Genomic DNA, 13135 nt, shown 5'->3' on the forward strand with positions numbered 1-13135 from the left:
CACATGTACATGGTAAGCAGGGGGCTTTCTTTTCATGAAGACCTCGTACGAAGTACCATGGGGTCGGCCTCGCTCCTTGATAGAGCCCTTGCTCAACTTCGTCGATACCGAACGGCTCTCGGCTCCATCCTTGAGTGGATCCTCATCCTCCTTATCCTTAGCTGGTAGTAACCCATCAACTCACATGGTACGCTTCATATGTGCCATCTCTCGATCATGCCTCCATAACTCTGCAACACGCTCATGGAGCTGCTCTCGAAGGCCATCTATGACTGCGACAATCGAGGGGCTGTTATGCCAACTCTGCAATGTCTTATCCGATACACTCAATGTAGGTTGGGCTCATGGCTGGTGGCTTTTGAAACACGAACAACGTCGTCCTCATGGAGGGGGTGCCATGGTTTTCGCCCACAACACCAGTACCAACATTATCTTCGGAGTTCACAATTTTCTATATAATGGAGAGCTTAGATTTATATCAACATTTTGGAAAGTAAAGTTTAAAAGGTAAGTATGTAACTATCCTAATACAACCGAAACACACCCTCCCCTCCCCTTATGGAACATAAAGCACTTAAGTGAGCCGATCTACACTATGAGTCCCAATATTGGCCTCAGTATCCAGTTCACTCACAAGATGACTCTGATACCAACTTGTAACATCATGATTTTTCACCCAAAAATTTTTACTTTTATTTTATTTTAAACACGTCTTTAATAAAAAAATGTTAGCGGAAGTCTTATCTTGTTTATTAAGAAAAAAAAATCACCAAAGACACTTATTTCAAACAACCATATCAAACCCAAATCTAAAATTCAACAAAAATTAGTTCTCAAAGTAGCGGAATGAAAACTCCAACAATGTTCCAAAATGGTATCATGCTAAAGAAAGTAACTATCCAAAAGTGCATCCCAACTCACCAAGCGTCCCTCCACTTTAACCACATATACCATTCACAAACAAACATGTGAAAGACACAACAGATCAAGTGTTAACATTGGTACAGTGATTCAATCTCAAGTAAAAGAATATAGAAACATACACATTTCAGACAATCCATTCATTCACACACATTTCCATATTACATGTTCCATGTATACACATAACTTTATATAATAATTAAACATTAGTCTCACCATTATTTAGTGTATTTATCGTGTATAGGTTCTAAAACAACTTTAACCTCCCCAAAAGACCCTGTTCACTACTAATGTGACCCGAAGACCCAATGCACTAAGTGAGGTGTGACTCTCACTCGAAACAATGTATCTGGATCCCCGCTTTTTCTACTTCGATGTCGCCCAATGCCTTTGTCGTTCGAGAGTGGTACAAATGATATTTCCACGAACATACCTCCCACTCAAACGTGATGTTTATATATGGCATCCAAGATCACTAACATCACTCCAGCCCCCACACACTAGGACCATGTGTCCAAATGGTCACCCAGAAAACCAGTTAACTCCCCCGATGGTTGCAACTCTTGTCTCACCGATATGTCCGGATAGGTTATGTACATAGACCTAGGCTACTACCCCTCTTTTACCCCCACTATATGTATTTATTCATTTTTATTATCTCACAATACATTAGCATTTTTTATTTTCCAAGTCTCACCATTATGCATACCACATATCAAATCTCACCAGAAATTATATAAAATATCACCTATCAACATTAAGCATATTAAAACCTTAATAACATTATTATCAAGTCAAATCAGATTCATAGTAAACATGGAACTCACATATAGATCATCAAATTCACATCTCACCAATAGCATTACCCTAACACTCTTTTCATGCATATATAAACATAATCATTGTGTCAAGCATACATACTCTCCTATTATCTTTGAGCACACATGATTCATACAACCCCTACTTCACACATATTTAGACGATGACAACATACAAGTAATCCTAGGCCAATGGATTTATATCAAAACATGTATATCTCCATATTTGTACTGGATATCCACAAGGGAGACTCACCTCTAATACAAATGAAAGGAGTTTGGAACAAATGAAATCGGCCAGACTACAACTAAGAAGAACCCTACAATAGATTGGAAAGACCCAGATCAGTAACGTCACCAAAAATAACAAAAACGCACTCATTGTTCGTCAGGCGCGCCATGCTTTATCGGGAATCACAATTTCGAGACTTTTCGACTCCAATTCTTCTAGACTAGACTATACCCTATTTACGGGTGATTTCGACCGGTATGAAGTATATGAGAATTATAAGTTCGTTAAGGAGGTTGATGATGGCACACAGAGGCACAAACATCATTAAAAGCTCAAGAACACACGCACACACTAGTCATGGGTAACACCCACATGATTACCAATGATCAAAACATGAAGATAGATGATAGGAGATGATTATACCTTTTGGAAATTCAGATACGAATCCTAGAGAATCTCTCGAAGAGAAGATCTTCAAGGTTACCACCAAGAATCCACCTCAAATACACCAAATATTCACTTCTACTTTACTTGATATACCCACACACTCCAAGGAAGGAAACCGTTTAGAAGTCACTTCAAAGTAGGATGGAGGATGCAAAATAGAGTTTGTTCCAGGATGTTAGGGTTGGGCTACCTTAAATATGTGATAACTTTCAATTTAGGCCTCTAAAGTTCAAGAAAACGACCCCATGAATCCTCCATATGGTCAAGTATCATTTTTTTTCACATTTGGCCCCTAAAAGTTAATTTTAACCGAACATAAAGGTAGCTTAATGAAAAGACACAACAAAACTAACCTTAGTGATGGAATGGAAAAGTTCGAGTAGTTACATATTTTTACCGATAATTCATGTTTTTTTCGTAAACAAATTTTAGTTTGTGACTTATTCGTAAATTAACATAAAATAATGAGACTTTAGTGAAGATTTCCCTTTTGCATTTTTAGATAAAAATAAAAGATATCTTACATAGTAAGCATCGTTTAAATAAATTGCCAACTAAAGCAAGTATATCTTACATAGTAAGCATCGTTTAAATAAATATCAACATTTGACCATGGTTTTCGAAAATAAAGAGGCTCAAAATTTTTGAACTGCTTTATTTGTAAAGTAGTTCGGAAAAGAAGGGATTATTTTCAAAATAGCAAGGATAATTGTTTTAAGTGTCAGAATATATTCGAACTAACAATTTTCCATTTGATTTATTGCTTATTTGTTTTTTAGCCATACCTTCTTCAATTCATCTTGTTCAATGATGTATCTTTCTCTTATTGCGGTGTGGGAAATCCGGTCATATCTTCTCAATTTATTATTCAACATATTCCATTGTAGTCTTCATATGTTGTAGGTGGAGGCTGTTAGCCGAGAGATTGTGAAATATTTCCAACATGACCCTTTATGTGCCTATCCCTCAGCAACGATGGTGCATGATACTGTTGATCCTCATCAAAGTAAGATAGGTCGACAATCCACTAGACATCTCCACCTATGTTGTTAGTGCCACAATATGCGGCTGCAAAGCTCATACAATTAATTGTTAGAATTCTATAATATAACAAAAAAATAGCACTTGAGTATATAAATCTTACCGGTAGGAATGAGATGATTTACTGACAATTATCGGAGAAAGGTCGTGTGACTAGTCTATTCATTTAGAGGTATGATACCCCTAGGAACAATCACAATAGTCGATGATAAGGGAAAAATGTCCCATTTCCAAATTTATTATTAAAGGCAAATGAAGAATGTCAAACTTATATAAATTTATTATAATTGCATTTTAAATAATTACACAATCATGTCATAACACCTTGAATGTTTAATATAATTTATTGATGGTATACTATAGAAGTGGATCATATATGATAGCTCCAATGTAAGGATCCAAACTTTTCTCATCTAATTATCTAGGGATTATCAGAGTTTACTAAACAAATGTGGAATTCTATTAACTCAAAAAAACTTACTTCTCAGGCAATATTCGAGTTTATAATAAAGTCATAAATACAAATTAAAGCAACAAGGTACACTAAAGTAAAAACTACTTCTAATCCAAGTCCTTTTGCTCCTACTTCCTCTCATACACCGGCTAACACATGAACTTGCAAAACATGAAAATCTACATACACCAGACGTATGGTCTGGTGAGTTATATTCTCACACCCCCGTCCGAGTGGCAGAAACGCAAGGTTGTGCGATGTAGTGATGTTCGATCTCAGACCATAGACATACATTGAATAATATACTAGAAAATCATGCAAACCGAGAGAGTTTAAGAGAGTGTTTGAAGTGTGAGGAATGAGAATTGGGAGTCCGAAACTTCAAGAGAAGCTTGGGGGCAGTGCCACGCATATCGAGAGAGTTTAAGAGAGTGTTTGAAGTGTGGGGAATGAGACTGCCAAAGCCTGCTATTTATAGCAAATTTTGGGGTACACGCCGCACAATTGCGCGAGAGCCACAAGGTGCTGCCACGTGTCGTCCTCTGCGGCGCACTACGTGAGGGTGCGCGTGACAGTAAAAATTGAACTTTGAACTTTCATAACTCTCGCATACGAACTCCATTTTCAACGACTCTTATATATTCATGTAGGTCTCGACGTACCCTACAACTTTTCTTTTGGTCGTTTCGGCTAGTTTTAACTTTTGTTTTTCGATTATATATTATAACCGTTACGATTTTATAAAAATCATAACTCTCTCATGTGGGTTCCGTTTTAGGCATTCTTTGCCTCAAAATTCCTACTTTGAGTAGTACTACGTTTCTCCTTCTTGTGACTTTTTCTAAAGGTCAACCATTCTCCACATAGTTTTCGACTTCTTAATTTCTTATGGGTGGTAGATTTTTATTTACTATAAAAATCATAACTCTTTCATACTAAGTCGGATTTTTACGAAGTTTATATTTTTGGAATCACGGTAACACGTATTTTCTAAAAATGTAAATCTCCTCTCAAGGTGACACGATTTTTCATGTACTAATTTTTGAGCCTAAATGTTGACGTAATTAAGGACAAAATCGAATATATCTACTTATATATGTCGAATGGTTACATGGTTGCTTTATTACATTTTTGTTTATATTGTTAAATCCTAACATCGGTTGATGACATATTTTCCGGGTTGTCACATATATTCTATTTGTTTTCATGTAAATCATCTTCTTCTTCTTATCTTTCGTTCTTTACATATGCTAACATTCTTTTATCTTTATTCTCATAATCTGTAAATCTAATCACTTCTTTTTTTATCTTACTCAACTATTATTATCTTGCCTTCTCATCTCATGCACTTTCTTAGCCTCTTCTCAGGCTCGTCTCGTATTCTGCTCATACTTTATCCTCATATCTTATCATCTCATCTCGCACCCTTCTCATACTCTATTATTTTCTATCTTTAACTCTCTCATAATCTTCTCACTTCATCTTTTTTCTTGTGCCTTACTCTTATCTCGTCTCATCTCTTTGGTCTTCTCAAACCCTATACATGCTTTTCTCATACCTCTTACTCTTAGCATGCCTTCTCATAATCTTCTTACACTTACCTCTTTATTCTCAAATTCTCACGCCTAGCATTATATTCTCAACTAGACCCAACGGTACAATCTCATACGATAGTCTCATCTACCATCTAAGGGAAACACCATCCCACTAACGTTACATGGGTACACTCATCCGGACTTGCTCCCTTCTCTTTTGATCCCTCGTGGATCCTTAAACATTTTTTATTCTCTTGAATCCCTCACAGATTCCTTACTCTTAATCCATCATGGATCACATCTAAGTTATTTCAAAGAACTCTTTTATATTGTTCCACTCATGAAACCCTTCCTTTACCTCTTCTAACCACCACAATCCCATTCTTTCATGAATCTTATATCTACATTCCCAAAGGAATCATAATCTTATTCCCAATGGAAATCATCTTTCTACTCTTCTCAAAATCTCATTTATACATGTTATGGTCTCACCATAGTCTTACATAACACTTGTCCCGTGGACATTCTATCTTTTTATCGCATGGATAGATCTCCCACTACTCAACTAGTAATTAACTCATTAAGTACTTAATCTTTATGTCCATTGCATACACATAGGTATTCTACACAATACCATTATCATCTTCGCATACATACTTTATCTTCAACTCCACCTACATACTCTATCTTTCCACCACACATACATACTCTAAATATACTTACATGCTCATATACATGTTTTAAATGTATAATCTCATACAGACTCTAGGTATATATACATGCCCAGCCACATGAATTTAAACGTATAACCATAGTCTTTTTCCTTCTAACATGTAATCATAAACATGCATACATAAGATTATAAAATACATAATTATAATTTAGAAAGAGAGATAGAGAGAGAGAGAGAGAGAGAAAGAGAAAGAGAGAGAGAAAGAAAGTTATAACATGTATTCTACCCTTAGGCTCCTTTCTTCAATTGATGCATCTTGATCCATCTTTTTCGATCAAGGCCTATTCATACAACATATCAAGTTTCTTAAAACTTGTGTTAGCCTATTAAAAGCTTAATCACTTTCTATGTCAAAACGAATTCTCAATGGATCATAATTCTACCTACTTATTTTATACTTCTAAATTTATTCCAATCAATGAATCATGGATCCCATACTACCTAATTCATTACACTCTAATTTATTCCATCAATTCATTAAACTCACTAGTTAGGGTTTAAAACCCTAACTCTCATTGGGTTGATTTCGCCATGGAAATCACTTCCCAAGCGTGCTTAAAGCTTCAAAAAACATTTAATAACATCATAATCAAGCTATAGGTTAATCGATTCAACCAATCTAGTCAATCTCACACTTTCAACAAAATAGAGAAATCTTTAACTTAATGGAGAGAGGATGATAATCCTTGTTAGGCTCCATCTCTAGCTTCTCTTGGCATGATGTTGGCATCAAAATCGCCACCTCTTAGCTCTCACTGAAATCCCATGAGATATGATCGAAATGAGTTCATAAAAGGTTAAAACCTGTGTTTTGATGTCGTAACTGCGTTGCGGTAATCTATTTACCACACCGTGGAGCACGTAAGTTGGTTGCGGTCAACTTCTAACCGAGCTGCAGTACCCATATACCACGCCGTGGTGCAAATCACATTGCCTTCCACTTACGTCGAGACTCTCTGAATCACCATCTAACTTCACCGCTCCGTCGCAACCTCTTCACCACGTTGTGGTGGCTGCATGACAGCATCCCCCTTAGTTGATTCCATTCCAACTTTGGGACATTTTCTCCCAATCTTCTAGCGTACATAACTTCTTCATCTTAAACCCGTTTTGTACGATCTTTATATCCCCACGAAGGTGGGGATGAGTTCCATAACTCCACTAAGTCACTTCGTACGGACTTAATATGGGTCTTTAAGTCACAAACTCAACCCAAAAGGCATAAAATTTTCCATTTTACCTGTTTTGCTAAAATGCAAATTCTTATACATTTCTTCTCTTGAACTCACTCATCTAATCCCATCGAAGTGACTTAAACTTATCTTGGCTATTTTCCTGAAGTCACAACTTCATAAACTTACAAAATTCTCATAAATGACTGTTTTGCCCTTTTGGTGTATATTTAACTAAAAGTCAAATCTCTCTAAGTTTCGGGTTCTTACATGCAATATGATGCTCTACATATTAAAAAGTGTTCTTTATTTGAGTATAAGTATGCTATCATATATGACTACCGATGGATACATGTCATAATAAACTAGTAAGTATTATTAGAAATTCATATTAAATAAGTTTAGGATTATTTAGGATTATAAGTTTAGGATTATCTAAATAAGTTTAGGATTATAAGTGTTCCATGTGTCGAAATCATCTAGCAACACCATCATGTACTCTTTCATAGGTTCTTGCACATATTTCCCCATAAACTCATATTACACGAAATAAAAGGAGATAAAACTTCACCACATCCTTGTGAGAAAATTTTACAAATTTTTTTTGCCTCATAAAGGAACCTAAGATCCATGCTTATCATGTTGTTGTAATTTTTTTCCATCGTCTAAAGTTAGAGACGTGTATTATCCTACATGGGAAAATGACCTAATTTCATTATCGTTATCAAACAAAAATCTATGGGCCCGAATATTGGTTCATGTCTGTATACCCTAAGTAAATCTGATTCACTAGTAAACCGGAAAGAACCTCACACTTGAAGACATTATGCAACAAAAGATGGTCCTTAGATGTGCTAGGTAGGTCAAGCCAAGAGTCGAAACATGATTTCCTAAACAGTTGTTCTTGCACCGCAGTCAACTTGGTCTTTATATGGATTTCGAGAATATTTTCACATTCTATGGCCATATAAGCATCGTATATTAGTTGTTGATGCAAATACAAAATATTCATTAGCTTTTTCCACAACAAAAGGATAAGTTGTGCTAAATTCACAAAAAAGTGCATATCTTTGATATTTTTGAAACCTATTTTTTAAAACTAGTTTTCGACTAAGGTTTTTCGAAAACAAGATTCACAAAATGGTTCAAATCTTCGAAAACCATTTTCGAACGAGTCGAAATTTTTTGAAACACTAAAACAACTAATCGGGAAAAAAATGTATACTATGTGTTTGTTTATACATCGCACACCATTATTAGAAAACCAACGCCAAAAAGAGCTTTAAAAACCTACTAAACCAGTTGTTGAACCCGATGACCTAGTTTGAAAATCGTCTTATGAGCTTCGAACTCATGCTTTGGCTTCGAAAGCAATATTTCTAGTGAATAAACCACACTATGATGTTCGCATTACATCTACGATGAAAAACTATATAGCTTAATTACTTGTGCTACCATTCTTCAAGATTTCCAGTCTCCAATTTGTGAAGATGTAGGATGTTGAGAGACTTCAAAAATGATTTTGGGGATGGACGGTTAAAATGTATTTTTTTTTTAGGTTTACGTACGCACCTATAACCACATTTGACCTCTTCCAAATTTCGATTAGCTCAATTTCAAAGACGATGATTAGTTTCTGAATATATAAAGTGGAGGGGTTGATCATATCTAAAACCTTTTATAAAAAGGAGGTTATTGAGTCATTGTGGTCAATACCTCTAAAAATAAAGTTTTCAAACATATAAAACAAATTAGAAAAATAACTCATTAGAATAAACTAAGGAACATTCAAATTCTGTTACATGCTTGTTTTTATTGACTGATTTGCCGCTTATTTCTGTTATAACCGATTTGTCTATGTCGGTCCGTTTACCAATTATCTACTATTATGCCACCGTAATTTTGATCCCTTTCATTGTTTTTATCTAATGAACGAGATTGGTTCCTACATTATCACAAAAGATGTGGTTCTCGGTTTGAACTCAACCCTCTATGTTACCCATGTTAGATCAATAGTGCTAAAAATTAAAATATAAAACAAAAAATATAAATTATAAGGAAGATGTGTGAAGAAGATTCATACTGGATGTGCTTCTTCTCATGAAATGCAGGAGGCAAGTACAACCCATCATTTGCTATTTCATTTTTTTCAATGGGTCCCGCAAGAGTTCAAACTCTTGGAGGCCGGCTGTCCTTTAACAACCAAAGAATTGGAAGATTTTGGTTGAAGGGCCCACTTATGTCTATCTGAAATACTGTGTAGGCTGAATAAGTACCAGACTTAAAAGGGACAAAAAGGAATGTGTTCTTATTCCATTCCTGCCCTCCATGCAGAAGCATCTCTCAGTTTTTCTACTTTTTTCATGTATGTACCTATTCCAAGTTGCAGATGCTTTAGTCAACAGAATCTTCTTCCATTTCTTCTAAATTTAACTTTGGATTTATTTTACATCGTTATCTATATCCTGTATACGGAGACATGAAAGATAATCGTGATTAATACCAATGCAATGATAAATGAACGATGATATAAATGTCTTTCAATTAGGTCCCAAGACAACAAAGATAGTGGTGAGAAAAATCATGGAATAAGGTTCTTTTTTACTTTACCACACTTATGGATCTATTCCGGTGCCCATTGTAAGGTGTTTATAGTTCTGTAGTGCAAAGGAATTAAATATTTTGTCTTAGCATAATATTAAAAAGTGGGGTTGCAAAACAAAGTACTCAATGAAGAATACAGGATGAAAGCGATTAAGCGAGTGAACTTACATGTAGCCACGGAGATTGGATGGGAGTTTAGTGTTGTTCCCTCATTAAATCTATCCAAGATTCTATGCTTCGCTTGGAAAGCACCCATCCCACCCCCACCCATTCTCCATTTGCTTATAAGGTCGGGATGAGAGCAGACCTCAGATAGGATAATATCATATTAAGATATAGTATCAAAACGCATATTTGAGAATACAGGAGAATCAAGTTTCATAACTGGAAGGGTGAGAAGGTCAAGATCAAGATCAAAACTAAATAGACAATATAGTATCCAGGTATCAAAAATTGAGTACGTTAGTTGTATGATATTGGGCATTTTATATGTTGCTACTATGAAACTGATTACAATAATATTTCTTTTTTGGGTATAAAGATGTATAATCATCATCATCATCAAAGAAAGAACATCCATTCTACATCAAGAATGTCAATTACACCAGAAAGGCATCTGTTTCTGCAAGGTGGGGGCGATTCGGGACTTGTTTTATCAACAGATGCTAAACCTAGACTCAAATGGACACCAGACCTCCATGAACGCTTCATAGAAGCAGTCAACCAGCTTGGAGGAGCAGATAGTAAGCACAATATTTTGTTTAAAAAAAATAAGAAATGAAATGAAAAAAGAAGCTTATTGAGTCTTTTCCTATATTTTGTTAGAGGCTACTCCAAAATCAGTTTTAAAGCTAATGGGAATTCAAGGGCTTACTTTATACCACTTAAAGAGTCATCTCCAGGTACAACACATGCCAAGAACACTTCCTTTTATTCCAGTCATATTAACATGCTTTGCAAAAATTTAAAGTAATTAGCTTTTTTGATTGGCAGAAGTACAGGCTCAGTAAAAATCTATATCGGCAAACTAATAGTGGTGGCACAAATAAAGTTGGTAAGAAATCTAAGAATGAATTTTAAGATGTTTTGTGACAATTTGTTAATAAACGCACATTTAATCATAAAAGAAAATTTTGGTTGTAGATATGGTCACGCCAGTAGGAGATGCCATTGGTGAAACAAATGGACCCCACATGAGCAGTTCAAGTGTTTGCCCTCAAACATACAAGTAAGAGACATTTATTCATATGTACATGGAAAGGGAAGTGATTTGGACACAACACTGTTTATCCATAAACAACAATGATATGCTCTTTATGCATACTCTACAAACCGTGTAAAGCATAAATTTTGGTGTATTAATAAAAAGTGTTGTGTACAAATCACTTTCCCAAATTCTTTTTTTTCCGGACAACGGTTTACCCCTCAAATACTTATTCTAATGATATAAATATCCGTTCAGAAACTTGCAGATAAGTGAAGCAATACAAATGCAAATTGAAGTTCAAAAAAGGCTACATGAGCAACTTGAGGTACAAAATCAGATTAAAAAATGTACAACCGTTTATGGTTGGTTTGTTTTTTATTCTTTTCAAAGTATGAACCTATTCTCTTAATACAAAATAGGTACAGAGACATTTACAGCTACGAATAGAAGCACAAGGGAAATACTTACAAGCGGTTCTTGAAAAAGCACAAGAGACTCTTGGAAGGCAAAACTTAGGTACAGCAGGACTAGAGGCTACAAAAGTTCAGCTATCTGAATTGGTCTCCAAAGTATCCACTCAGTGCCTAAATTCTGCATTTTCGGGAATTAAAGATTTGTCAATGCAGAGAAATCATCCAACAGATTATTCAAACGACAGTTGCTTGACTTACTATGAAGGACAACAAAATGAACAAGAGATGATGGGGTTGACCCCTTCAAAGTCAAAAAAGGTTGACAATGAGCCAGAAAATGCATGGTGTGAAAAAACGAAAAGAAATAAAAATTTTGATCTGTCGATGAGTGTTGGAGGACTCAAAAACAATGAATGGAACACCAGTAGAAGATACACCGACGAAAAATTCATGGATGGGGACGAGGAAGCCATTTTCATGGATCAAATCACAAAAACAAAGACAGATTCGGTGAGGCTAGAGAACATGGAGATGTCTCAAAAGTTTCAGTTGCCTTATTTTGAACAGAAACTTGACCTTAATGCCCATGATGAGAACGATGCAGCTTCAAGTCACAAACAGTTCGATCTGAATGGACTAAGTTGGTGATAACAGGGTTTAATTTTGAATGCAGAATCATTTTTCTCATTAATGCCAGTATCTTGCTGATCCTGAGTACCTGATAAGTGATAAAATCACAACAAATGGCAAGCAGTATCTCAACCGATGAGTAAGCCAAGTAGAGATGGCAATGGAGCTGACCCGAATCCTCGCCCCTATCCCTGCCTGGGAATATAAATGCATCCCCATCCCCGTATCCAGTGGGAAACAGGGATCCCAGTGGATAATCGGGGATTTTTCCCCATTAGATTTTCCATGGGAACTCAACAACCCGGAAAAATGAGAGTTGGAAATGCATGCATTTTCCATTTTGTAAAAAGTACAAGTATTGTACTAATATAATTGTTTGTAATGATGAAAACAGCTATTAAATAGATCATTTTAGCTTCAAAATCGAAATGATTTGACACCATATCTTTCCATGACATATTGGGTATTTTTCATGTTGAACAAACGCATACAAAGATAAGCATCGTTACGCCAACAGATCACAAACTTAATCTTAACAAACCAACCAACTAATCATTTCAAGGGTGGTTAGCCACCGATCTAATCTTTTTTGGAGCAACTAATGGAATCAAGAAATAGAATAAGCATAGTGTAACACCTATTTCAAGTATTGATTGGAAATTGCTTTTGTGGGGTGTTTGCGCATGGACTCAGCGAGTTTGGAGTCCAACTCGTCGAGTACGGTCGTGATATCATAGACGCGGGTTGGGACTGACTCGGCGAGTCGAAGGGTCGACTCGGCGAGTCCGAGCTGTTTAAAGAAAACCCTAGTTTCGGGGTTTTCCCTATATATAAACGTCATTATCCGCCCTAGTAGCCTCCTTTGGCACCATATTATCCCAGAGAAGGACGTTTGCGGCCGTGAACTCCCTTGAGTGAGAGTGAGAGC

At 35.9% G+C, this 13135-nt stretch overlaps 1 protein-coding gene across 1 annotated transcript; it reads left to right on the top strand.

The window, feature by feature from the left end:
- Positions 1-10031: 10031 nt before the first annotated feature.
- LOC145156190 (myb-related protein 1-like) lies at positions 10032-12611 on the top strand. The gene is made up of 7 exons (XM_079075665.1): positions 10032-10400; positions 10499-10700; positions 10783-10859; positions 10951-11011; positions 11101-11185; positions 11420-11489; positions 11584-12611. Exons 2-7 carry the CDS (start codon positions 10499-10501, stop codon positions 12223-12225), a joined length of 1137 nt encoding a protein of 378 aa, XP_078931791.1. The 5' UTR covers positions 10032-10400; the 3' UTR covers positions 12226-12611.
- The last annotated feature ends 524 nt before the right edge of the window (positions 12612-13135 follow it).

Source organism: Lactuca virosa, chromosome 1 (genome assembly GCF_052849685.1).
Source record: "Lactuca virosa cultivar CGN04683 chromosome 1, Lactuca_virosa_CGN04683_v6, whole genome shotgun sequence".
Lineage (NCBI taxonomy): Eukaryota > Viridiplantae > Streptophyta > Magnoliopsida > Asterales > Asteraceae > Lactuca > Lactuca virosa.